General features: G+C 56.3%; 2 protein-coding genes across 2 annotated transcripts in view; both read right to left on the reverse strand.

Moving 5' to 3' along the window:
• Positions 1-2,750: 2,750 nt before the first annotated feature.
• SLC4A11 (solute carrier family 4 member 11) lies at positions 2,751-13,486 on the reverse strand. Its single transcript, XM_080813865.1, has 20 exons — positions 13,312-13,486; positions 11,656-11,703; positions 9,313-9,465; positions 9,133-9,182; positions 8,629-8,860; positions 8,464-8,545; positions 8,164-8,287; positions 6,559-6,774; positions 6,378-6,471; positions 6,129-6,254; positions 5,935-6,048; positions 5,713-5,845; positions 5,343-5,416; positions 4,670-4,931; positions 4,484-4,590; positions 4,227-4,395; positions 3,959-4,132; positions 3,618-3,813; positions 3,332-3,501; positions 2,751-3,201 (listed from the first exon to the last, which is right to left on the reverse strand). Exons 1-20 carry the CDS (start codon positions 13,352-13,354, stop codon positions 3,138-3,140), a joined length of 2,631 nt encoding a protein of 876 aa, XP_080669991.1. The 5' UTR covers positions 13,355-13,486; the 3' UTR covers positions 2,751-3,137.
• A 9,451-nt stretch (positions 13,487-22,937) lies between these two features.
• The window catches only part of DNAAF9 (dynein axonemal assembly factor 9), a 123,999-nt gene continuing 119,509 nt past the window's right edge, over positions 22,938-27,427 (reverse strand). The window contains exons 34-37 of the mRNA XM_080814052.1: positions 26,958-27,163; positions 25,777-25,842; positions 24,195-24,288; positions 22,938-23,176 (exon numbers count right to left, since the gene is read on the reverse strand). Coding sequence (XP_080670178.1) covers positions 23,064-23,176; positions 24,195-24,288; positions 25,777-25,842; positions 26,958-27,163 — 479 coding nt within the window. The 3' untranslated portion in view covers positions 22,938-23,063. The remainder of the gene's footprint in view (positions 23,177-24,194; positions 24,289-25,776; positions 25,843-26,957; positions 27,164-27,427) is intronic.

Consider the following 27,427-nt stretch of genomic DNA (forward strand, 5'->3'; position numbering starts at 1 on the left):
GAGGCCACCCCCCAGCTGGCCTCCATGGTGTTTGCCAGGTTGGGGGGTGGGCAGTGCAGATGTTGATGTAGATCTACAGATTGATGTAGATGTAGATTGATGTTGATGTAGATCTACATCTAGATCTACAGATGTACAGCTTCGGCTGTATTTCAGTGTAACATCAGAGCAACTCAAGTGTTGGGGTGGGGTTTTGTTTTTATTTTTGTTTCATTTTGGTTTTTTTGAGAGACAGAATGAGTGGCAGGGAAGGACAGAGGGAGAGAAAGAATCTTAAGCAGGTGCCACGGCCGATTCTGTGCTGGGCGTGGGGTTTGATCTCAGAACCCTGAGATCATGACCTGAGCTGAAATGAAGAGTTGGACGCCTAACCGACTGAGCTTACAGGTGCCCCTAAAATGTTGGTTCTTTTTTTTTTTTTAAGATTTTATTTATTTATTTGACAGAGATCATAAGTAGGCAGAGAAGCAGGCTCCCCGCTGAGCAGGGAACCTGATGCGGGGCTCGATCCCAGGACCCCGGAACCATGACCTGAGCTGAAGGCAGAGGCTTTAACTCACTGAGCCACCCAGGTGCCCCCCTAAAATGTTGGTTCTTAATGATGATGCCAGGTCCGTTTTTATGGCAGGGACAGGGCATGGAGTCTCCACCCGAGTTGAGAGGACACAACATGGTTCAGCCTGGGACCTCCAGGCCCTGCAGGAAGCCTGCCTCAGCTGCCCCAGGTCCTCACAGGCCCTGGGGAAGCCAGTCCTGGGAGGGACTTGAGGGGCCTGGGGCCGCTCCTTTTCCTTTCCCGCAGGTATTTCTTTGGTAAGGAGGTGCCCACCCCAAGGATATTCAGAAAAGCCTGTTGTGTGCAATGGGAGTGGAGGGAGCGTAATGCTGGGAGGTCACTCCCAGGCTTATTTCTGGACTGCTGGGCAGGTCTGGAGAATGTCACTTCCGTCGCTGTTCCTCAGTCCTGGCAGCATGGCCCAGGGCCTGCATTTAACTGTTGTTTCCTCCCCTGAAGGTGCATCAGTGTGTGTGGGTGAGGACAAAACATTGTTACTTTGCTCCCCACTTGCCTGTGAGGCTCGGCTGGGTTGTTGCCCCAGGAAGGGCCAGCAGCCCAGCCTCCTCTGAGTTGTCTCCTTGGTGCAGAGTGCTGGCTGGCTGCGGCTCAGATGTGCGGTGCTAGGGGCTTGTCTGCTCCCCGCCTGGTGATTCTTGATACAGCCCTACCTGGAGGTAACACGCAGGCCACTGGGTAGGGGACCCCAAAGGATCACATGCCACCTGGATGGGGTGGGTGCATGGAGCTTCGGGCTGGGCAGCCCTCTCTGGGTCATGGCCCAGGCCCACAGGATACCATCCCCCTTTGTTAACCTTGAGAGCTTGTTTGGAGGTTCTAGCAGGGGAGCGCAGCTACTCGTATACCCTTGACCGAAGAACGGTCCTCTCCTCTATCGGGGAAGGTCGTCCTCTTCGACCGAGCGCGCAGCTTCGGGAGGGACGCACATGGAGCGGTGAGGGAGGAAGGGGACACCCGCCTAGCCAGCCAGATCAGCCGAATCCCCTTTGTTAACCTTTAGCTAGCCATCCCTCCAAACAATGAATGGGCTCATACCCACACCCACCTGCCCAGGAACCACACCCACCTGCCCGGTAGCAGAGCTGCAGTGGGTGGAGGAGGGGTCTTGGTTGTGCCCCGGTCTCTGCTCCCCGATGTGTGCACCAGTGTACATACCTCTTCTACCCGGCTGGCAGGCTGGCCTATGTTGCCTGTTACAAGTGGGCGATGCCAGCTCCCCTTGGGGCTGCTTTTCCCAGATGACCAAGGGCATTGAGCATTCCTACTGTCCTGTGACTGTTGGGCCACCCCCCCACCCCAGGTTTGCCCCTTCTATTGGAGTTGGAGTCATCGACTTTTTGTTGTTGGTTAGCAGGAATCCTTCGCATATCTAGAGAGGAGGCCTTTTCAGTTGAGAGGTAGTGCAGGTCTTCTCTCACCTGCTCCCTTGGGTCTGTGGTTTACTCGGCAAGCCAAAGTGCTGTAAGGGGTGTCATGGGATGTCTGGGGGCCAGAGGCTCTACCACTGCTGGGGCTCCCAGATAACGCGCAGGGGGTGCTTCCGAGTCCCAGATCTGGATTCCCCACTGCATGCCGTGGGGCCTCTGTCCAGGCACCAAGTGACCAAGCCAGGAACACAGCCCCTTCTCCCCTCCATCAGACCAATCCCCACATCCTGCCATCGGGGTCTTCCACTGCTCTTCATCCCCACTATCAGTGTCCTGGTGCAGGGTGCAGCCTCTGCCCCATCCCCCAACCCCACATACAGAATCAGTACCCACCCCCAGAGGGCATCCCTCACAATGGCGGCTCTGACCTCCATGAGCCTGGTTTTCAGTCTGCTGGGCTGCTCTACAGCTGCCTCTGGGAGCCCAAGCCCCGGGCTACCAGGCCCACCCATCTTTCCTCCACCATTGTGGCTAGCTACTGGCCCCAAGCCCTCTCCTCCAGGCCCTTGCATATGCCATCCCCGCCCCCCAACACCTCCCCTGCAGTTGCCTGGCAACACAGCAGTGCCAGGGCCTCCTGGATCTTCCACAGGCCCCTGTTGGGCCAGCAACCGCTGTGTGGGGCTGGAGGTGACAGCCTGTGGCTCTCGGCAAACACAGGTCCCTTTTCCTTCCCCCTCCCCTTTACATCAAACTTTTTATTCTCCAGTGGCCCTGAGGCTGGGGCAGGGCGGGACAGCCGAGATGGAAGCTAGAAACAGGAGCTTTATTCTCTAGTGTGCATATAGCAAGTTCCTTACACAATCAAGGAAATGGTTTCTCTTTCAGACATCTGACTCTTTTATCAAAAGAAAATCCGTCCTGCTTAGTCCTACTCTGGACAGAAGTTGCCCTGAGCAGTGTCACTGACCCAAGCGAAAGGCTAATGGGGACAGGGATGGGCCCCCACCGTGGAACGACCCCCCCCCATGCCTAGATGTCCTAGGCCTGATGGGACAGTGGGAAGGGGGTGCAGCAGAGCCACGCCCCAAAACACCCCCATCCCTCTCCCCACGGGGCCGCAGACTTAGTCTGGGAAGAGCCAGGGGGACAGTGAGAGGGATATGGCGCGGGCCGGGTGGTCAGGGCCTCAGTCAGTGCTCAGCATCCATGGCATCCAGATACTTGGCTTCAATGATTCGGGGCAGCAGGTTGTAGCTGGGCAGAGGGAGAAGAGACCTCAAGGTGAGCACTGGGTCAGAGAGCAAAAGTGGGGGGGGGCATCTGTCCCTGCCCCTCCCAGGGGTAGACTGGGTGCCGCCCCCAGCCCCCACCCGGCTGCCCTTACCGGATGGGGATCATGACAATCATGATGAGGGGGAAGATCATCTTCATGTAGGGCAGGTTGCTCATGCCGAAGGCACAGAGCAACAGCAGCTGCAGGACCTGCAGGCCGGTGAAGTAGTGGATCTTCCTCTGGGGCACCCTCCGGATGTAGTGGGTGGGCGGGTAGGAGGTCTGTGGGCGGCAGGGACCTGCTGTGGGCAGGCCTGGAGCCCGTACACCCACCCTGCCCCTTGCCCTTGGGAGCCCGTACGCCCACCCTGCCCCTTGCTCTTGGGGCTGAGGCTCACCTGGTCCTTGAGTAGCAGGGCCACGCGCTCGAAGAGTTGGTTGCCATCGATGGAGGTGAGCGCGATGTAGAGGAAGAGGCCGTAGAGCACGGGCTTGGGGATCCACTGCAGCGGGAAGGGAAGCAGCAGGAGGGAGAAGCCCACCAGGATGCTGGCGCCCAGGGTGGTCAGCCGTGTCTCCTTCACATTCACAATTCTGCATGGCCACAGGGCACCGGGTCACCTCTGGTCCCTAGTCCTCAGAGCCGCATCCCTCCCTGGGTCCCCATGGCCCAGGGTTACCCCCACTTCAGGGCCCACATGACTCGCCTCAGGTCTCAAGGGACCCGGCCCTCACTCACGTCTCATAAATGTGCCCGTTCTCCACGCGCTCCTCCACCAAAGCCAGGGCCCGCACATGCAGCGGGGAGTGGGGGTAGGCGGCGTGGATCCAGGGCAGCCCAAACAAAGACAGCCCGCTGTTGATGATGGCGATGAGCAGGAGGTCCCAGTGGTAGGCAGTGCCCTTCACCAGCCTGCAGCGGATGGTGGGGGCACATGTGGCCGGATCCCTGTGGCCCCAGGGAGGATCGGGCACATGCTCAGCCCTCCCAGCCCCACCCCACAAACCTGTTCTCCGGGGCATTGGCCAAGGCAGCTACCAAGTTCTGCTCAATGAAGAAGAGCAAGGAGAGCAGGAAGCCCAGGCCCATGGCACTGGCGATGGCCCCCAGGGACAGGGAGTGCATCTCAGCTGTCTCAAAGAGGCTCTTGTTGGGGTTGTAGCGGAACTGGCTCACTGCAGCAGATACAGGCCCCCTGCTCAAGCCTGTGGCCCCCAGGAACCAACCTCATCCCACCACACCCCCTGCCAGACCCCAACTCACTTTTGATTTCCCGGAAGCCGTAGGAGCAGATGAGGGAGAAGGTGAGCACCGAGATGGGCAAGGCACAGTCTGACAGGATCTCCCGCATGCAGGGGTGTAGGTAGGGGCTGGGGACATGGGTGGGGGGGTGTCAGTGCGGCCTGGGAGCTGGCGCCTTCTTTCCCTCACCCGCAGGGCCCCCCTCACCTCTTCTTGAACTGGTAGAGGGTGTAGCTCAGCCACAGCGTGCCCAGCATAATAAGGAGGCTGAGCACTGCGGTCTCCCGGCCCGGGGGGTCAGCCTGGTGGCTCCCGGGGGTCGGCTGTAGCAGGCTGGTCGGGAGGCTGGTGTTGAGGGCCGTGTGGAGGCTGGTGTTGAGGTCGGTGCTGAGGCCCAGCAGGCTCACGAGGGAAGTGCTGTCTGTGTTGTAGTTCCCAAAGTCATGGTGGTAGTAGTACTTCTGAAAGACTGTGGATACAGGCCAGCAGGCTTCAGCGGTCTGAGCTCTGAGAAGATGAGGCCCAGCTCTCTTCTGGATACGGGGGAGAAAGAGCTTCTGGAGGGATGGGGAAGGGGAGGGGCTGCCTTTCTCTGTCAGACAGGAGGAACCCACTGACCTGCTTGTCCACCCCCCTCCCCCTCCCCCATCTCTGACAGTGCCTTACACCTGACCCTGTGCCTCTGATCCTGCCTGAGGCAGCCCTGTCACCCTCCAGCACATGGCACTGCAGCTTCCTGCTGGTCACAGCTCCTGAGGGCGCCCTGGACCGTGGAAGGAGCCTTAGCTTGCATGCTGCTTGGTGGTCCTGGCCACAGCCCACAGTCCCCCAGCTCAACTCAGTTTCCCCTGCAGCGGGTGGCCACCGACTGGACACTCACTTTTGGCCATGCCCTTGACAGCATCCAGCATGAATGTGATGGAAATGAACAGGGCAATGATCTCTTCTGTCGACCTGCCGGGGTGGTGCAGGGGGAGGGGAGGTCATGCCTCATCAGATGGGAATGAACTGTCAGGGGACCCGGGTGGGGATAGCGAGGCTTCCCTGAGCCTCTGCACAGTCTCCGACCTCCTCCTGCCATGAAGACCAGGGTCCCACACTTCTGTCTCAGGGCAGTGATGTGGAGGGGGCACCCCATCCACTCTAGGGTTATAGGGCCTCAGAGGCCGGCGTGGAGACTGCCCCAGGTCCCCAGCCTTTGTCTCCCCTCCTGGTTGAGGGTCCCAGAAACTCGGGAAAGGCCCTGTCACCTCTTGAAAAGACGCATGATGAGACTGAGGTTGAAGAGGGCATAAAGTGCGAGAAAGAAACTGTTCCACAGGCCTGTCCACGCATAGAAGGTGTTGAAGTCCAGATTGTAGTCATCACAGATGCCACAAATTACTGCAGGCAGCAGGACGAGGGGGGTGGTCAGAGCCGGGCAGGGGCTGGGGACCTTGGGAGCCACCTCCCCGCCGCCAGTGCCACGGCACCTTGGATGTAGAGGGCCAAGGGCGCAGTGGTCAAGAGCACCACCAGCGGCTGTCCAGAGAAGAGGGCATACAGGAGGCCTCCGATGCCCTGCCCTGCCATGGTCTTCTGCACATCTGAGGAAGTGGGAGATGTCAGGGGGGTGGGCACTGCAGCCCTGGGCCTCCCGCCCCGCCCCCCTGCCTCCCCCCCTCACCGATAGCCCCGTTTGTGTTCTCATCGTTGAGGGACCCAAAAGCGATGGTGGGCAGGAGGCAGGCGAAGTAGAGGAACAGTGTGGTGGTGATGTATTTGCCCACAGCCTTGTTTTTCCCGATAATGCCTAGGGATGGGACAGGACAGGAAATTTGCTGGGATGCAGGACAGGCCCATGTGTTGTCCTGGGACCGAAGCCACAGGCTGAGCTCTGGTGGGGGGGTGGGGGGGGTACTGTAGGGCCACATACCGTCTGTGAAGTCCAGCGGGTACACAGGGAACCTGCGGGCAATGTCCTCCCGGATGCCCTTCCCCACAGGGAGAAAATCTTTGTGCTTCAGGGGCTGGGGAAGGGGACAGATGTCTGTCAGCTCTGTGGCCTGTGGCCCTTGCCCCACCACCCCCCGCCCAGGCCTGCATCCCCACTGTACCTGGGGGGGTCTGTGTATGCGGATGGAGTTCATGCTGTAGCCCTTGGCGCTGAGGGCTGGGCACTGGCTCACCATGGTAAGCAGCTGTCTCTGACGCACCAGCGCCTCCTTGAATTCCTCCTCCGTGCGGGTCTTCAGGAGCTCCTGGCGGAAGGTGATGTCCAAGAACATGGTGGCGAACGTGCGCCCCACCTCCGTGGCAGTTTTGGTACTTTTCTGGGGGGCGGGAGACAGGGGAAATCACACCTGTGGTTCCTGGCGAGTGGGGGGTCCCCACCTTGCCCTTGTCATCACTGATAGTCCGGAGCCTGTCGCAGGTACCCCTACTGTGACTGGCAGCACGTTTTGTTCCCCAAAGTTCAGGCGTTACTGGAATCAGCCAGGATTCCTGCCTGGTCAGCAGATCACTAGAACCAGTGTCAAGTCTCCCAATTTCCTTCATAAACTCATGAGTTCTTAAAATCTGAGGTACTGGTATTGTCTCAGGGAACACAGACCTGCATCATCACGGAAAATGAGATCACGGTGACGGAGACAAGCCCTTACCCAGTTCCACTTTACTGGTGGTATTCCCACCGTCTGCTGGTTTATTTGATTTCCTGAGGGGCTCCAGGCCTGTCAAGCCTTCTCCCTGTTGCCTGACCAAAGTCAACTCATGTCCAGCCTCCCCCATGACCACCTGTCCTCTGGGAGTAGCATCTATCTCTTCATGTTGCCCAGAACAGTTGCCCAGGCCTGTCCTGCCCACGCTTTGCTTTCCTGTTTGCTCCAGAACAGGCTCGCTCTCCGGAGGAGGAGCCGGGTGTTGGGCTGGTTGGCCTGTCATAAGGCATGAGTCCAGCCACTTGGCCCTCAGGATACAGCCCCTTCCTCCGCTCTGGCCACCTCACCTGCTGTCACTCCCTCTGCCCCATGTGCTGCCCATGTTCCCTCTCCCCAGCACTGTAACCTCCCAGGGAGGGACATTCCCCTCAGCGCCCGCTTTGCCTAAGAGAAAGCCCAGAGAGGAGGACCATGCCATGCCAAGCTTTGAGTCTACCAGAGGCAGGGGCAGAATCATCAAGAAGCTAGAAGAAATTTAAGCTAGAGGAAATTTAAGCATGAAGGCCCTTCTCAGGCCTGGGGAGGGGCCTTTGCCATTTTCTATTTATGACTTTGAAATCCGTTTCCTTCAAAGAAGACTCCCCAAACCATACTAGCTTCAGCCTCCCACACAAGCAGGACGTGCCCCTGACCAGGCAGAAGTGGGGATCCATGGCCAGCAAATCATAGAGCCGGCCAACTGGGAGAAAGATAGGTGTTGGGGCAGGCTGATGAAAAGCCCCCACGTTTGAATAAAACTAATTTTAACAAGTATCTCTTTCAGTCAAGAAGGAAATACAGCTTTATGGGCAATTTCAGGGGGAATTAGGGCTGGATGAGGACCTAGTGGGATGCTTCAGAGAGACTCAGTGGGGCAGACATGAAGGACAGCGTGAGCACGAGGCCCTCAGGGTCCCAGACTGTGGGGTCCCCCAGCACGCGGAGGAGATGCCCCTGGAGAGAGGGCCAAGTAGCCTGGGACCTTCCTTCTCAGGAAACAGCCACCTCCAGACCCCTACTCACCATCTTGGGAGGGGCCAGCACCAGGATGACGAACCGCACCTCACAGGAATTCTCCCCCCAGTTCTGAGGGCGAACCAGACGGCTGATGCACACATGTCGCCTCAGCAGGGCCTTGGAGGTGCAGCTGCCAGGGGCGGGGAGGGAACACGGTTGCCACCCTGGGAGCTGGGCTTCCCCCCACACCCCGCCCCTGACTTTGACCCCCAGCAACCTCTGACAGGAGTGCTCCCACCCTCCACCCCAAAACTGGGTGGGCCCACCTATTGCCGGGGAAGCCACCGGGTAGGCCCGGCAACTCACATGATGCAGATCCAGGACTGCTGGTATTGCACCCCCGTGACCGTGGCAGTGACCCCCTGGATGGTATCGGACAGCAGGTGGGCTGAGGGCAGAGTGGAGGGGGTCAGAGGGCCCACCGGCCCACCTCCCCGAGCCCCTGGGCCCCACCAGGGAGCCGGGCCCCACCTTTCCCCTCCGTGGGGGCCCCGGCATCAGTGAAGAGCATGGCCATGAACAGGTCCAAGTTGCAGTCAGGCTCCGTGTTTTGGGGGTCATGGGCTAAGCGGCACAGCATGGCCCTCAGCACATCATCCAGCGAGGTAGCCGTCTCGTTCAGGATGATGCTGGCCCGGGCCAGGAAGCCGTCCAGGTCCCGGTGCGCCCGGATCTCCTCCTCAAAGTTCTTCAGCTTCAGGTACTGCGGGGACCACGTGCACAGAGCCGCACAGAGCCACACCAGCCCGTGAGGGAGATGCGCTGTGGCGACCTGGGCCCATCCTCCACGGCGCCCTGCCGCCAGGACCGCACCCCTCCGAGAGGGGAGGCCCCGCCCCCCAGACCCACCGCAGCCAGGTGGAGGGCTGGTGAGAGGTCTGTCGGCTGTGACAGGGAAGCAGCCACCTCCACCCGGCAATGGGTGGTCCAGGACCACATGTCCCCTGTCCCCTGGCCTGCCAGTGGGCCACTCACCTTGCGTGAGGTGTGAAGGAGCCCACAGCCGCCAGGCGAGTCATTCTCGGCTAGGGAAAAGCAGGAGGGCTCAGGGGGCTGCCCCACCGCGTCAGGACTCTCTCCATGGAGTGCAGCTGTATCTGCCCAGCACCCAGGCCCCTGCCCGTCCCCCCCAGCCTGTCCCTGCTACAACCATACCAGCCTGGGTGGGCTGCACCTCGAGGTTGACGTTGACAAAAAAACGGATGCTCTCGCCAGACACAATGGAGGAGTTGACCGTGTCGAAGGCCTCATCCCCCAGGCTCTCCTCACGGGTTTCAGAGGCATCATCCATGTCACACTTGAGGTAGCCTGGAGACCCAACCACCACCGAGAGAGACCCCCCCCCAAGAGGGCCCAGCCGTCAGTGCTACACACCAGAGGGAGGGACTCCAGGCTGTCCCAGTCGGCACACTCTCAGCGAGTGGTGAGGGCGGCCTCTTGTAGGCCAGGAAGGAAGCCTCAGGCCCAGGTGGGCCGAATAGTTCATCCCGGCCCAGCCCCAATCAGAGCATGGATGCCAGCCGGCAGCCCCCACCCAACAGCTTTCTCCAACATTCTTCAGCTGCAGGAACCAGGGCCCTGCACCGTTCTGACCCATGTGTATCCTTTTAGCTACAGAAAAACATGGTCATTCCACAGCTCTGGGCCCGGAAGGTGGTGCAATGATGCAGTTAAGACTGGCCTCTGCCCTCCCCGAACCCCCAAATTACGGGACCCAGACCGGCCGGGCTCCCTAGATGGGACCCAAGGGAAACCAGAACCACTGTGGTGTCCAGCCCTCTCCCCACCGTACTGGCACAGGGTTTTAGAGAGCTTTCTTTCAGGGAGGGCATGCAGGCCAAAGCAGCAAGGCTGAGACTTGGTCCAGACAGTAGACAAGGCCCAGGAAGTAGGGGAGCCAGAGACACAGTCAGGGACTGAGGGAGGGACCCCAGGAGACACCCAGTGGCAGGCAGGAGGAGTGCTCTGGCATCTTGGGACTCCCTCCCAGAGGGGAGCCTTTTCCTGGGTGGGCCTTACTTCCAACAACGGCTTACAGACCTGGCGTCACTCCTCTAGAGGAAGCCTTCCTGGTGACATGCAAACATTCCACCCTTGCTTGAGCTCCTTGTGACCTCTGGGATGGCAGTTTGGGCCAGGCCTGTACCCCTGTCCTGACCCCCAGTCCTTCAGGCCCAGGGCCACTCCCGACCTCTGATCTGTCACTCCTCAGGCCAGGTGACCAACACCCCAGACATGCCAGTGCCTGCCCTCCGAGCAGAGGGCTTCCCTCCCTAGAGGGCCTTCTTCAAGGCTCCACAGAAGCTTCCTCTTCCGGCCAGCCCTCCCAGGGCCCTGCTGGCACCCCTTCCTGACTGTCCTGTGGGTCCCCAGGGTTTACCACCTGTGAATGCTCCCAGGAAAGGGGGTCTTAGAGCCCAGACCCCACCAAGGTCTGACAAACACCTGTGCAGGGACGGGGAAGGGTCAGCAGCACGCCCACACCTGCCAGGCAGTGACTCACCCTGACTCACTTCCACTCCAGCCCGCCGGTTTCCTCTGCACATCCCAGGCCCTGTCCCCCCGTGGCCTGTGCTTAGCCTGGCCCCTTTGGGGCAGGAGGGCCTAGGTTTGCACTGCACTCAGAGTTCCGAGCTAAAAGATGTCCTTCCCATTTTTGCCCTGGAGCTCATGTCCACAAGAAACCCCTTCCTCCCCAGCCCCACCTGCCCTAGCGTCCCTTCCATCATGCCTACCAGCACCCTTTATTCCTGGGCACTGCCCTTCACGCTGTCCCCTTCTCCCCTACTCTGGGGTCTACCTAGGACCTGCCCAGCTGACATGACCAGGTCCCTGCAATGCTCCTAGGAGGCCATGTCCCCATGTCCATCCTATAAGCCCAACCACACACCTAATCCGCCTGCCAGCAGCCTGGCCCCCACAGTCACCAGGCCCTGAGGACCCTGAGTCAGACCCTATCACCATTCTGTCCAAGCACCATCCCAATGAACACCCCTCGGATGGTCAGGCCAGCGCCCAGGTCTGGGTACAGCAGTCCCCCGAGACACCAAGATGGGGAGAGCTGGTCTGGAACAAGTAGGAGAGCTGAAGTGAGGAAAAGTTCGGTTCCATGGATTTAGAGGGACAATAGCAGCCCCTCCCTCACAAGGCTGGGCAGGGACTGAGGGATGAGGGCATATATGGCATGGTCTAAAGTCTGGCCCAGCAACCAGAGCATTCTAACAGTGAACCAAGGGAGGTCAACAGATGGTCCTCAGAGCTCGGGAGAGGGAACTGCCTTCCCTCCCAGGACCACCGGAGTGACCTGTCAGTGTCCAAGGTGATTGTCGGCTGCCTCCCTAACCGTACCACCACCTCCTGGAGGGGAAGATCTAAAGGCTTCCCAGGAACAGCAGAGGCCACAGGTGGGGGCTCAATGCCATGAGTACCCTGCTAGAGGGACCAGGTCCCCTAGAGACCAAGGAGCTCTCTCTGTACATCCCCCCCAGAGGTACTCACCTACATCCTCAAGGTATCCATTCTGCGACATGATGGAAGAGGATTGCTCTGCAAGGGAAGCCCAAGAATTGTTACTGGCTCCACCGACCAGCCCTGGACAGTCTCTCCTGTGCCCAGCCGCTCCCCACACTACATCAACCCTGCCCATGCCTTCTTACCCTTCCCAGGTACCCAACACAGGCCAACCTGGGTGGGGGGGGGGGAAGGAGCAGGGGCTTGCACTGGGCAGGGGCCCCCTAAGGAGCCAGAGGAAGCCCAGCCCAGTACTCTTCAGCCAATCTCCTAGGGTTTCCCCAAGTGGGAAAGGGCCAAGCAGGGTGGTGGGGAGCCATTCCCAGCCCCGTTTCCCCCAGGAGTTATTAACAGTACCCGGCACGGGTTTGTTGACGGTGTTATTCAGCACCGGCTGCGAGGGCTGGAGGGTGGGGGCCTGTCCGTCCACCGTCCACGTAGTGGCCGGCCTCCCTGTCTCGCTGTTTCGCTGCCAAGCCCAGGACCTGGGCGGGGGACCTCTTGCCTCCACATAGTTCCTCTCACTCTCACTTTGGTCCCAGAGGCCATCAACACCCATCACACGTGCAGTTGCCCCCAACCGCACGCGCCTGGGGTCACAAGGGGCCGACTTGGCAACGGTTTCCTCCCCTCGGTGCCACCCGCGTCCCGGGCCTCCTGGGAGGCGGAGCCGTTGGTCCTCCAGGGAGAAGGCGGGGCGGGGTGGGGGCGGGGAGCGCCGGGCGCGCTCACCACGCCGGGGCCCCGGATGGTCGCCGGGGCCCCGGATGGTAGCAACTGTTTGTGGTGCTCGATGCGAGGAAGGAAGCAAGAGGAGGGGCGCGTGCACGAGAGGAAAGCGCCTCCAGACTCGGAGACCCTGGGGGTCTGGGGGCAGGATGCGGAGGGACGCGCGGGACAGAAGCCCGGGCTGCATCTAGAAGGGAGGGGCGGGGGCGGTAAAGCCAGCATCCGAGGGATGGACAGAGGACGAGGGCGACGAGGGTCTGGAAGAGTGGGGGTGGTGCACACCTTATTCTCATCCCGGACGCCCCACGTGCAGGTAAATAATGGTCGAACAAACCCCTGGCTGGCCCTCAGGCGTCAGGGCCTTGAGGTAAAAACTGCTGCGGCCTCGCAGGGGACAGTCGGAGGCCCCGTGATCCCTAAGAGTGGGCAGGCTTCTCCGCAGCGCCGGGGGCGAGAAGGTGTCCCGGCAGAACGTAACGAGAGGCGGCAGCATACCGGCTGGGAAGGGTCCAGCTCTCGGGGTGCTAAGGACCCCATGGCTCCATCCCAATCACCTCCACGCCCCACCCCTCCACTGGCTACTGCACTGGTTCAAAGGCTAAGAATTTCAAGTCGGCGAGAGAGCATTGAATCAAGCACTCAATGTCCACGAGGCCCCTGGGCCTCCCTCCACCACCCGTGTACTCCCCGTCCCGTCTCCCCCTCCCTCTCGGCCGAACTTACACCTGACCCCAGGCCTAGGAAACTTCCACGACCCCCTCGCCCACCGGGGCCCGGGGCCTCTGCAGGGCCGGGGCAGGCGCGTTCTCCCCGGTGCTCCGACGGGTCCGCGACCCCGCCGAACACCCCTTCGCCGCGGAGAACGGACGGCCCTCCCGCCGCGTCCCCGCCGCGCCTGCCGGCTCAGGCACCCACCGCATGGCTGGAGATGGAACATGCGCCGGGCGGCCGCGGCCATGGCCCCGGCGATCGGCCGCCGGACGGCTGCACACACACGCGCACGCTCGGGGTCCTCACCCCTGATCCCCAGGACCCCGAACTTGGCGATTCGGGCGGGCCAGCGGCCGGAGCCGGCGACACACCCCCGCGCCGCGCCTGGGTCCTAATGCCGCTCGACGCCCCGCCCCAGTGCCGCCCCGGGCGGGGTCCCGTCCGCCAGCCCGGCGCCCTCACCCGCGCTCCTGTCGGTCCCAAGCAGGCTGCCCCCGGGAGCCCAGGGCGACTCCTCCAGAACGTGTAGATCGGGCTCCTACGAGCCCGCGTGCCCGCCCAGGCGTCGCCGGATTAGGGGCTGGGCGGGGCCGGTTAGTTTTTGGGAAGAAGCTCGACGGGCCCAGGGACCCACGAAGTTGTGTCTCTGCGGCGGGTGTTCAGGAGGACTCCCCCGGCGTCTGCTTTATGCGCGCTGCCGACCCCCCGCCCCCAGCTCCGCAGGGGACCTCGGCCTGGCCCAGCCCGCCAGCTGCCCCGCCCCCTCCATTCATCCCAGTAGCTCGAGTGGTAAACCTCCTTCTCCTCCTCCAGGAAGCGCGCCCCGACTAACTAGATGGGCCGGCATGCTTCCCTGGGCTACGCCCTAGTTCGCCTAGCCAGCGACGCTCCTGGCTCGGCGGCGTCGGGTTTGCTCGCTGCGCGCCTCAAAGTTTCTTTTCTGGCCTCCGCGCGCCTCCGGCCTTCTCTTGGGTCAAGGTCTTGGCTCGCAGCTTCTTTCCTTCCCAAAGTGGCCCCGCCGTCCGGTTTTCCTTCCCGAACGGGGGGTGGGGGGCCCCCCGACTCGGGGACGTGCATTCGCCAGCGCCTGGTCTTCTGCGAATCGAGACAGAGAGAGAGAGCGCGCGTTTGTAAGGGAGGCGGTGCTGCGCGCAGGCTGCTGGCGTCCGCTGCGACCGGTCAGACAAATCAGCTGGTGCGAGATACCCTGGCCTGACCTTGGGTGTCTTCTCAGCAAACGATTCCACGGCCCTTGAGCCTCAGTTGGACTTAGGAACTCTCCCCACCAGTGTTAACCCCCATCCCTCCACACTCTAGCTGATGGCCCGAGGACTAGCAGCGACTCCCCGCCCCCCGCCCCCGCAACCTCCTGCTGGGAAGGAGTCCTCGGCCACTGTCCCTAGGCTTGGAAGAGGGTGAGCGGGCTGGGCAAGCAGAGGGTGAGCCCACCTCCGCCTAGAGGTTGCCCTGCAGCCCCCAAGGGCTCCTGGTGTGTTGAGGAAGCCCTATGCACAGAGCGAGTGAGCCCAGCTACCGGTGTCCCCTGTCCGCAAAATAGCGCATTGAGAGGGAAGCGAGGGGGGCATCCCTCTGCAGATGAATGGCTCGGGAGTCGGGAGGGCTCTGAGCACGCGGCTCCTTACTACCAGAAGGGATGCCGCAGAAGATATCTGCCGGGTTCTGCTCCCCTAGTTGCCCTGGAGGGAGCTGGAGAACCCCACAGTCCTCCCCCCACCCCCCCAACATGAGAAGCTGTTTCCTTTGGTTCTCTCACCCACCACCTGCCTTCTGTGGATCAGGGCAAATAGAGGGGCCCCAGGTGTCTCTGCCTGTGCGCCATTGGGTCCATACACGGGCAGGCAGGGATCCAGACGTAAGTGCATGCATTTTGTCTCATTCCCTTTCCTGGGCTCTGTTTACTAGGCTGTGGACATGAGTGCTGGGTTCCACAAGGCACTTAATGGCTTTCCAAAGGAGTTGCAACTCAGTTTCCCCTGTAAGCCTTTTAGGCTTTAGGGATTGTAGAATCTGGAGTGAGAAGTATCTCTATAGTATCTCACTCAAAAACACACACGAGGGGACGCCTGGCTGGCTCAGCAGGTGGAGCATGGGACTCTTGATCTCGGGGTTGTAAGCTCCATCCCCACATTGGGTGTAAAGATTACTAAAAATTGAAATCTTAAAAAAAAAAAAAAAAACTAAACTAAAAACACAAAAACAAGATCATTCCCTGGGACTCCCTTCCTCCTCCAGGAACCATGCAGTTCCTCAGCTGCGCTTTACAGAGCACATTTCTCCCGAGTTCTCTCTGCTCCGCTGTCTCCACGCCCTCTGCTTACTTCTCTTTAGCCCCCTCATATGTCTTTTATCCCTGCTCCTGCACGGAAACTGCCTCAGCTCTCTTGCCAGGCTCTCCCTCCTCCCCCCGGCAGGGCCCAGCACCATCCTCCTCCTCCTCCTCTGACCAAGCTCTCGGAGCTGTCTGCATGGGAGAGCTTCCTCTGGACCAGCCACAGCCAATGGTCAGATTTCATGACTCCTGTCACTGAGCTCCTGACTTCAACACGCCACAACCCCTCCCTACCAGCCTGGAAGGCTAATAGGCAATTTTCAGAAAATCCAGGCAAAACAGAGCTTCCAAGTCTGCCATTCCCCCCTCCCCCACCACTGCTCTGGACCTGGGAGTAGCCCCAGTGCATCCACATTGGATCCAGGAGCAAACTTTGTCGGGTTTACCTTCAGAACAGAGCGCGTTTCTGCTCCCTTTCTCCTCCAGCCTGGTCCACCATCTGACTTACCTTCTGACTTGCCCCCGCCCCTATTCATTCTCCACCAACAAGGCTTTTTGTGGTGTTTGGAAAAACCAACAAATACAGCAAAGCAGTCTCCCTGCTGTGGGTGTCTGGAAGGTCTGCAGTCCTTACCACTGCTCACTTCATCTTCGGCTCTCGGGAGGGGGGGGGCTTCCCTGCTCCCACCACCCATAGTAGTTGCTGTTTCCTTCCCTCATGGACCCCTGTGGACCTCACTGCAGGATAGCCTTCTTCATTCTCAGTTTGCTACCTGGGCCCCATCTCCCCGGCCAGACTGGGAGCTCCTGGAGAGCAAGGCTGTGTGTCTTTCCCCAGCACAGCCCCCAGTGTAGCAGGTGCTCGATAAACCTGTGATATGTGGAATGGACAACTGATGTCTCCACCTATGGTTCCCAGAGGCTTTCAAGCCAGCGAAGCCCTCGATCCTCCACTGCCACTCTGGTTTTCCAGCTGCACTTAATGGGGGTCCAGCCAGAGACCCGATTCCCTCGGCTCCCTTCCTCTCACCTCAAACTCCTCAGGTGGGGCACCAAATCCTTTTATTTCTACTTCTGGTCGGCCCCATCCCTCTGCCTTCCCCTTGCTTGGACCCTTGGCAAGCATGGCTTCCCACACCTTGCAGCCCTCAGGCTTCCCTTGAGTCAGCTGGGGTTTTACAAGCCTCTTGGGGCTCCTGCTGCCTTGACCAGCCTTCCCAGCCCCTCAACATCCTGGGAGGAGAGAAGCATCAGTGCTGCTGGTGGGCTGGGGGAGGGAACATGGCCTCCACTGACTCTCCTCTCCTTGGGGACATCTCCAAGCCCCACAGATGGGTTTGGGGGTGGGTAGAAGACTTTATGGTGCCCAACTGACACAGCATTAAGCCCTCTCCCAGTTGCTGTTTATCCATACTGAAAGATCCAGACTCCTAGGAGGGTAGGCAGGAGGGCAGGAAGCCCTACGGAGGGCCAACAAGGACCTGCGCCTCTTAGAAGAGCATCTCTCTGTGCCACCCCCTGCCCTCATCATCTCACAGTCACAGTCTAGAGGTTGAAATGGAGTCTTTTTAGTTAGAAAATTCCATGCAGTTTTGGTTATCAAATCATCTTTCCTCTTCCTGTTGTCCTTATTTTGCTATTATTTGTACATTCATCCGGACATGAAACTTCTGAGTAAATATGTAAAGTTTCTTGAAAATTTGAAGCCATGTGAGGAAAAAAAATTAAACTTCTCTATTGGTACAGTAAATGCAGTTGTAGTAACTGTAGGATAAAATGGACATATATTCACATTTGATTAGAAGTTTTTAAGAACAGATTTATAGTAAAAAAAAAACAGATTTATAGTCATTTATTAGTTTGACATAAAATGTATTGACCCTGATACAATTTTTTTTTTTAAACCAAATTATTTTGGCGGGTCACTTGAGTAATGCGGAAACCTGGGAAAAACGGGAGTAATTTTGGATAAATTTATTTTTCTCCAAATTTTTGGATAATGAAACAAAAATGTTTTTGGAATTCTTTCACAACGTTGGGTTTTTTTCCACTTTGGTTTTTTTCCACTTCTACCTGGAGGTCACCCCCTCACTCTTGTCTAATTAGTCATTTTGACTTGTCAATTGTTCCTTCAAAATCACTCTCCAGTTAGTCCTCTTCTCATCCCCAGCAATGTGGAGCAGAGGTCCACCCCCACATTACAGTCTATATGATCTTTCCTATTTAGGAGGGGGGGGGAAGAGATCCTCAAAACAGGCTGCCATGGAACAATGGTGTCCCTGAGCATGCTGAGGTACTAGAGAGCCAAATAATGGTGGTCTTTTCTCAGTCTGCAGGGGGAAATGGTCCTACTGCATGGAATGTTTCGAATTAAAACGTTTTCCCCCTTAGTTAAAAATCACTACCACCACAACAGAACAACGTTGTGTTTGTTATCACTTGTACTAGAAGAGACTTAGCAGAAAGCAAAACTAAAAATATCGAGTATATATCTGATTTTAACAGAAAAGCTCAGAAACGGTCTGCCATGCTGGTCTAGGGGAGCAAGCCCTTTTTTGGGGGACTGAGATTCCCCAGTGGGCCTGATTTTGGGGAGGCCCTTGGAAATGCACACTGGGCCTGATTTTGGGGAGGCCCTTGGAAATGCACACTGACCCTTGGCCAGGCCAGTCAGAATATTCCTGACCATTGTGACTGGGTCAGGGATGGCAATGTGACCACAGACTTCGGTGCTGCCTTTGGAGAAGGAGGTTGGGTCTCCCCTTTGGGGTGTTAGGGCTGCTGGTAGCACAAAGGAAGCTCAGTGCCAGGGGAGAGGGAGGTCCCCAAGTATGGAGAGAGGGCTCAGATGACATCTGAGTGCCTAGGTCCAGCTTGAGGCTGGTACCACCTTAGACTCTTTGTACAGCAACCAAGCCATTCCCTTCCTATCATGCGCTGGCAGCGGGACAGATTCTCCTGTTTCCTTTGGGCTTGACTGTTTCCTAGACTGTATGATGGAAATGAACACATGACTATTTCTCCATGCTCCTGAGAGTACTGTGATACTCAGCAGCTCTACCTGACCCCCTCTGCTCCGAGTCACTTCCACCAATCAGCCAGGATCCTTCGATTCTGAGGCTCCTGCTCTGTCAAGCATGCCCTCAAGCTTTCAGTAGTCCAGTGGCCCTACTGTGGGCTCCAGGTGGGGACAGGCCCCCTGCCCAGCCCCAGGCTTCCTGGCCTCGAAGTCCTCCTGGCTGTCAAAAATCATCCCCTCCAGGAGCCCTTCCACATACATCCCATCTCCCTGACAACTGTGAGGTTAATCCCCAAATCCTGGTGGTTTCCCAGGAATTCAAGGCACAGGAGCTCCCTCAAGGTTCAAATCTGGCCCTGTAGGACTAGGAGGCGGGAGACTCTGGAGAAAAGGATTGTGAGGAAGGGGATGCTTCTGCCACCTCCTCCCCCAATTCTCTGGGCCCTTCAGATGCAGTTTTGCCTTGGTTTGTACATGACTAATTGAGCACACAGAACCTCCAAACCGAAGACCACCTTCCCCACCATCTGAGGGAGGCTGCCTGTGGAGGCTGCCTCCTCCCCATTGGGCCAGCTCTCCATCTTCCCAGCGGGCACTTCCCTTGTCCAGAGGCCCCTGCCTTGAGAGCGGGACAGAAAGCACGATACGGGGAAAGGGGCGCTGGTGACCATCCTGCTTGGACAACCTCTCCCTGGGAGTGAGTGGCTCCTAGGTGCCCTGGGCAGAGCAGCACCAGAGGGGCGTCTTGGAGGGACGTTGAGCCAGGGCAGTGGCTCTGACCCCCCGGGCCCTTCATTTTCAGTCGTTCTCATTTATAAAGTGGGAACAGAGGCCCCATCACGGAGCTTTGGCTGGCCCAACCAGCTTGTCAACCACCGTGGAGTCAGGGTGAGGGGCTGCGAATGGACCAGTGCCCCGCCATCCAGGATGAGCACAAGGGCAGCAATGGATGCAGCTTCTCCCAGGGCCCCATGGGGGGCAGGCTGGCTTTTCTCTGGGGTCCCAGGGGGCCCCAGTGGGCTTCCTCAAACCCCTCTTCGGGTTCTGGGAGTCCCGAGAGCACCTATCCACATGCAGGGTGGTCTCATGAACCTTACACTCCGTGGGCCCTCTGGGGTCTGGGGAGGGGAATGTGCACGCCCCAAGGGCCTCTTCCCAGCTGCCCAGCAACCCACTACCAACAGGAGGCTGAGGCCGGGCCGAAGGAAGGGCCCAAGTCCCTGGGGGCAGGCCTTTCCAAGCTACATACATATTCTGCCCTCCCCCACACAGCTGAGTCCACAGGAACAGGTAACTGCCCCAGGTCTTGCTTGTTCAGTGAGAGTTTATTGGTCCTTAGCATAACATCTCAGTTACCAAGGTAAATTCACATACACGACTGCAGGTAAAAACATGTAAAATAATATAAAAATAAATTGAAGGCTACTTTTATATATTTACTGAATTAAGTAGTGTAATAAATACTATATAATAAGCAAAAAGCTTCAATCACACAATTCAGTTTCACTGAAGTTACAGTAGTGTTTGTAAATATGAGTTTTAAAATTTAAGTTACAAATATTAAAGCACTGAAAAACTAGTATAAAAGTGAATTTTGGCACATAAGTGAGCTCTTCTGTCATTAGTATTTGACAACCTGGGACAAGGAAGCCTTTTCTCACCTACTTTTTGAGGTACAACTATCCAACTAGGTCAGCAACACGCTGCAATACTTAATAGTTTACAATCTTTGAGTTAACTTTTCCCTTTTGAGAAGCCCAAAGAGCAACCCAGAGCTTATTACTGTGCAAAAATTCTCCAAAATCCTAATAGAATTTAGGAGGGAACTTTTTCTTGCGACCCACAGGGCCCAGTGTCCTGGCCTCAGGTCAAAGAGCCCCCAGGGCTCGGATGGGGCTAACTGGACTCCTTGCCAGCAGCCCCCTCCTAGGGTGATCCCTTTTCTCCAATTTCTGCCTCCTCCTCCCAATTAAAAAAACAAAACAGAAAGAAAATCCCACATCAAAACATAAAATAACCCATAACTTCAGCGACTTCAACATTATCACACTCACTCTGGGTGATATAAAACTGAAGCTGCTAACAGGAAAGTTGGCAAAAAGCACGTAAGCCCCTGGAGGACTTCTGCCTGTCCCTAAGGAACCTACTACACCTGATGTCTCTGCTGGGTCCCTGGTATCCACTCTGAAGGTCAAAATGTGCAACACAGTGTCATGTTAGAGACAGCCTAAGACCCTGTCTCTCCACCTGGAGCTCCTAGAGGAATCCAGTGGATATTAAACTTCACAGTCAGAACCCAGAGGCGCCTGGCAGGTTCCAGAAGGGGTAGTGCGGGGGGAGGAGCGTCCTCCCTGCCTCAGTCCTCAAAGAGCTCATACAGCTAGTGTGCCTCTTTACCGGGGACACAGCAAGTGCGCCCCAAGGAATGCCCTTTCGCCAATGTGCCCCTTCACACCCCCGAGCAGGCTGAGGAGTGTCGACGGAGGCCTCAGCCAGTTTTGCCTTTTTGGCTTTGGAACTTCTTAACGTTTTGACTTTTTTCAATCACAGTTTCATATTCAAGTTGAGGTAATCACAGTTTTCCCTCTAACAGAAGAGGAATTGGGACAGTGGGGCAAGTTGGTGAGAGAGCATTTCTGTGGACCACGGTCAGAAACCAAGACCACCACGCAGTACAGCCCCACGCAGTGGGAAGACCCGCTTTATACACGGGCTCTGAACCCTCTTTAAAAACTCTTTTGTGCAGCAGCCAGGAAATGGCTCAAGCTTCTCAATCTAGAGCTTTCACTTAAAAGTTCACAGCAACCCACCTGGAGTAAATGGCCTATGGTCCCCCCCCCCCCACCCCACTTCTCCCTTTTCTAAGGCTGCTCAAGTTTGAGTTTTTAAAAAGAGCTCAGTAGAGCTAAAAGAAGCTACAGTAACTCATTGCTTATTTCATCAATTGCACTTAAGATCTATGTTATTGATTCTGAAGCAGAGGCAGGCCCATTGTGGACCCCAGCCTCTGGCCAAACAGAAGTGAGGTGCTCCCAGACGTGGGCTCCACACCTGGGCCCTTGTCACCACCAGCTTTGGGAGCTAGGACTGGAGCACATGGGCCTTTTCAGAAGGCTTTCTTCATGCAAGATTTCTTATTTAGTGGTATTTGGAGTTTTGTTCATTTGGCTTCAAATGCAGATTATTTTTCCTAATACAAGTACATTTTACTGACAAGCCCTTAACACCTGCTTTGCTACTTGCATGGAGGCCTCTGAGCAACCAGGCACACAGACCACATGTGCTCCACCCTTTCTCAGTCTCTCCTCTGTGCCAGGGGCTGTTCTCAAAAATCCCTCTACATTACTGGAAACTTTGCTGGTTTTGTCTATGTGCTTCCTCCTAAGGCATGCAAAAAAAAAAAAAAAAAAAAGTGAAATTCAGAAAGCATTTACAGTCTAGGCAGCTGAGGCGCTGAAGTCCTAACAGACATCATCCAAGTATCAGCTCCTGTGACCTCCCCCTCCCCCATAATTCTAATTCTGGAAGTCAGGTACAGGATGCATTTGTAATTCCCCTCTGGTTTACAGTCCAGCTGAAAACAAAGACCCTGAAAGGAATTCTAAATTGGATATTGGAATTCTTTGAAATTCCCAGTTGACAGGAGCCAAACAAGTCCAGGGCCAGCAACAATGCTTGGGGACATAAGTTTCCTGAAGTTTGTGGCTGCAAACCAAGGCTTCCCTGGCAAGACTCAAGGGAGGGCTGGGTGCTGGAGAGTGAGCCCCCTTCCGGGATGCCCCACAAGTGATGAGAGCCCTGGGCCCAAGACTAAGCGGTTGCAGGATGTTCCCCTCAAAAGCAAGGGAAGGCATCACAGGGAGGCTGAAGCAGCAGGTTTGCTCTTGCCCCAGAATGAGGCAAACCACAGTGAGGCCACAAGGGGAGCTCAAAATCAACCTCCAGGGAGACCACTTGTATCAATTCAAAAGCCACATGCTTCTGGAAAGCAATATGCCTTTCCCTTCAGTTTAGCCTATAAGGGACATCCCCTCATCTTAGCCCAAGCTGCTGGCTCTGTGAGTGGGGCTGGAGCAGGGCTTGGGTTGCTCCCCGCCAGGACTGGGCCCAAGGCCAGCAGGGCCTGCTCCTTCAATGCAAGGGGACTAAGCAGGAAGACAGGCACTCTCCACTGGGGACAGGGCTCTCCTGGGGCAGTGTCTGAGGCCAGCGCCTGTGGTGGCTTGCTCCCCAGGGCATGGCCACTGTTGAGGCAGCCAGGGTTTCTTCTGCATCCCAACAGCATGTTCCTTCTGCATCCCCTGTGTAACAAACGCTTCTCCCCACCATCACAGTGCCTCAGCAGCCCAAAGGAGATGCTGTTACTAGAGACCCAGAGGCTCCGGGCTGCCAGCCGCACAAATAGGGCAGTCCTTATCTGCTCATTGTTCATGAGGACCCCCCACCCCCATCAGTGGTGCAGGTGATGCTCTTCAGCGCTGTATAGAGAATAAAGACAACATGCACTCAAGCCAGTACACAAAGGCCAAGAAGAACAAAGACAGCCCCTTTAGGGAGGGGCCTGGGAGAGCTGAGGTTCGGCTATCCCATTTCTAAACGTCCCCCTCCAGGGTGGACGTTTTCCAGGACATATGGCTCAGCCTTCCCCTAGGGTTTCTGTTCAAAGAGATCATGATACTCCTGCTGGTCCAGCTCTTGGTTATACTTCTCAATTTCCCGGTTGGCTTCTTCCACGTAGTCATTCATGAACTGGTCCATGACTGGCATGTCATTAAGGAAGAGAGCCCTGAGCTGGGGGGACGAGGGAGCCTGCCCAGGCCTAGAGGGATTTGCGGGCAGCTGAGGTGGGGGACACTGAAGGATTGAATGCCCAGCCCACATAAAGCCAACCTGCCGGGCTCTTTCCTATATACTGGCCGCACCCCAACTACAGAGAAGAGGCCAGGGTTGGCACAGGTTCCTTCATGAGGTCCTAGAGCTGAGCCCTCCAGCTTTCAAGAGCACAGACTTCTGTCCACCTTCCCCCAGATTAACTACTGCGATCACCTATAGTCTCCAACTTGTAGATTTTGATCCCGATGACCAGAGAACGTAGGATGTTACCACAGCTACACTGAAACTACAACCCACAGGGGTGCCTGGGTGGCCCAGTTGATTAAGCAGCTGCCTTCGGCTTGGGTCATGGTCTGAGGGTCCTGGGATAGATCCCTACATGGTGCTCCCTGCTCAGCAGGGAGTCTGCTTCTCTCTTTGTCCCTCACCCTGCTCTCATGCTCTCTCTCATTCTCTCTCGCAAATAAAAATCTTTAAAAAAAAGTAAAGAAGACAAACCAAAAAAGACTCAATCTCAAGAAACAGACTGAGGGTTGCGGGGGGGAGGGGAGCCGGGAGAGGGTGGTGGGGAAATGGACATTGGGGAGGGTATGGGCTATGATGAGTGCTGTGAAATGTGTAAACCTGACGATTCACAGACCTGTACCCCTGGGGATAAAAATACATTATATGTTTATTAAAATAAAAAAATTTAAAAAAAAAATAAAAAAAAGTAAAGAAAAAGAAACTACAACCCACAGGTGCTTCAGTGATCACTGAATGAAGGCGAAATTAACCTTAATGACGTTCGAAGGCCCAAATGAAAAGTCTGCCTCTGTGGCTTGCTGCGCGCTCCTAGAACCCAGTCTGCTCTAGGGGGTGGGCTGCAGTGGCTCTAGCAGACACCCTCTTTACATTCAGGCTTCCACACACACCCAACCTGGCCACCACAGATTCTAAGGATACGTGGGTGAAAATCAGTCTTGTCACCAAAGAAGTTGACAAACTGGGTGCCATTGTAAAAGTAGCCTGCGGGCAGGGGGTCCAGGTGGCGCTTCACCTGTAAGAAAAAAGTCCTGTTAAAATTATCTGACCAAAATCGGAGAAAGACAACTATCATATGATCTCCCTGATATGAGGAAGGGGAGATGCAACATGGGGGTTTGGGGGGTAGGAAAAGAATAAATGAAACAAGATGGGATTGGGAGGGAGACAAACCATAAGTGACTCTAAATCTCACAAAACAAACAAAAACTGAGGGTTGCTGGGGGGAGGAGGGTCGGGAGAGGGGGGTGGGGAAATGGACATTGGGGAGGGTATGTGCTATGGTGAGTGCTGTGAAGTGTGTAAACCTGGTGATTCACAGACCTGTACCCCTGGGGATAAAAATACATTATATGTTTATAAAAAAATAAAAATGAAAATTAAAATTAAAAAAATTTTTTAGGAAGGAAAAAAAAATTATCTGACCACTTCCTATCATTTACTCATTCATGAAAAACAAATAAACAAGCCTATGCCTTAGCAAGACAGCACACACTGCCCCATGGAAGGCTAGATACGTGAGGGAATATTCTCCCCGCAGCAGTTCTCAAGTAGTGACTGATGGAGGTTCCCAAGCTCTCATCTCAGGGAGGAACTCTGGGAGCTTCTCTGGGATTAAGTGCCACTCGTCTTCAGTGGTACTGGTTTGATAACACACCCTTTGTTAGCTGTCTCCCTTCTTTCTCTCCCTTACTCTCTCAATTCTCTGTTAGTGTCTCCTAGAATCACTTCCAAAATAAGTGATTTGCACTCAAATCCATGTTCAAGGTCTGCTTCTGGGGGAACACATACTACCATGATTGCCTTCTGAGGTACCCACAGTCTCCTCCCCAGGAGCATCGAGGGCTGCCCAGGACAGGAGCTGGATATGAAGGATATCAAGTCCAAAGCAGGGACTCCTGGGTCCCAGAGCCTCTCCTACCTGCTTGTTACTGGGAGAAGTGGCACAGTCTGTGTTGGGATCTGGACTCTGTATCCCTTGTAGCCTCTGCCCCCAAGGCCCTCATGAAAAGGTGCCAGTGGGGGCTGGGACTGGGGAAGAGGCTGGGAGTCAGCCTGAAGGCTGAGGGGCTCAGCAGAGAGCCTCTCATGCTGATCCTAGGAGTCTACCACCTGCTTATCAGTAGTTTCTGGACCTAGACAGTTTTTCCTGGGCTCTGTTGCTTTATCTGTGGTTTATCTAGCATGGAAGGGTGGGAGGAGAAAGGACTTCTGTGGCTGCCTCAACAGTGTGTCAAAACAGGGCTCCACGTCACCCCTTCCTCCCACAGGCACTGCTTTTCCTCTAGCTCATGCCCAGGTCATACCAGAGGTCACTTTACCCTCCTCCTCTCTTAGGCCACAAGGCTGGATGGTCTGAGGTTCCTCCTTACCCAGCTTCCCTTTGTGGCTTAAGAGAAAAAAGATCTCCAGCCTGGCCTACAAATAGCCCCCTCACTCGGGGACTCCTAAAGGATGGAGCTATGTGAGCCCAGGATAGCCTTGGGCCTCTCAGGGGACTCACGTGGATGTTCCTGATCTCCTGCTGGGTCAGCATTCCCCTGGTCTTCAGGGCTTTCCTCTGAGGCTTCTGTGCAGAGATGGAGGAAGGGAGGGGTCAGGACCCAACAGAGCTAAGGGAGTACCTGAGCGGGGAGGGCTCAGGGTTCTGGGGGTAACATGACTAAGATCCCAGCAGCAGGGAAAGCAAGCTCAGGCAGCGTTGTGGCCTGAACACATATCCTGTCTTCCCCTCAGGGAGATCACTGACCACCACAGAACCCTGTGTGCCAGGGGAAGCAAGCAGCAGAGGGAATACCAGCACTTCTGCAATAGCATGTTCCTGTCTCTGCAGAGCCTTGACTCTAAGCCCCACCAGGGCCACATATGCAGACAAAGGGACAACATGAGGTCCCCTAGTCAACCATTTAGGGGTTTATCCAGTTTATCTGGGAAAGATACAGCCTACACACAGCCATCCCTCAGTATAAAACACAGGTTCCAACTAAGGACCAAGGGCCCAGCCAACTCTACTTCCAGAGTTCTAAGTCAAGCTAAACCCGTGAGGCTGTGCTAAGAGGCCTAGCACCCACAGCTTGCGTCATATGAGGGGATTTTACTCCAGTCTGGGTTTTACTTTTCTTTGCAGTATTGGGCTAAAGATGCTTATATGCCTCTATTGGCCAACATCATCTTCCCTTGTGCCTGTTTCCAGCGCCCGGGCTCACTGGTACCAGTGCTTAAAGTCTTGGTTTAAAAATAGCTGTAAGTGTATCTTTGTTGTTTCTCTTTTCTAGAGAGACAACCCAAGTACAGAAGGATCCTGGGTTCAGAACACAGGACAGCCCCTGAATTAGGTTCAGCTAAGAAAAGACATTTTGAGTTTAGACTGCCAGGCTGACCCAGGATCCACGTGGAACCACCAGGTTTCAACCTGGTCCCAGTTAAGCCACCTAGTAACTGCAATTTGCCTTGGCAAAAGAATTAGAAATGGCTGTAAGCCCAGGTCTGCCTTGAGGTTACCCTCAAGGTTCCTCCCTTGATGAGGTTCCTCCCACTTGCAAAGCATCCCTGAAAGTGCCGGCTGAGCCTGTGAAGCGTAGACCAGGAGGGGGCTCCTGGAGGGGTCTCTACCCCCAGGCCAGGAGTAGCTCTAAGCTGTGCTGGTCACATCTGTGCCAGAGGTGTCTGGGCTTTGGAAACCACCTGCTTAGCTGACTGCCGCAGCCAGTCCTTGACGCTTTCTTCCTTCAGGGAGCAGCCGATGAACACGAGGTAACACTCCTGCTGCCCGTTGCTGTCTTGAGGTGTGCTTCGGGAATCAGGTGGTGGCGAGGGTCCCTCCAAAACTGGGACAATGCTCAAAGAATTGGCCAGAGTGTTGTGGCAGACCTCCATGGCCCTCTCAGAGTCTGTAGGGAGAACACACGTAGTCCCTGAGCCCCCGCTACACTAAGCCTGTAACGTGCAGATAGTTGGAGACAGATTCCTGTGACATATGCAGGAGGGAGAACTGCCATGATTCATGGCAAGTTAAAAAGGATGAACTAAGAGAGGGAGGAGCAATGTAAATTTCTGGCTTGGCTGATTTGGTAATCAGGTGGACATCACTAACCCAGAAGGGGACTATAAGAGAAGAGCCCCTTCGGTCTCAGCAGAAGCCTGAGAGGCGAAGG

The sequence above is a fragment of the Martes martes genome (assembly GCF_963455335.1).
Source record: "Martes martes genome assembly, chromosome: 9".
NCBI classification, from domain to species: Eukaryota; Metazoa; Chordata; class Mammalia; order Carnivora; family Mustelidae; genus Martes; species Martes martes.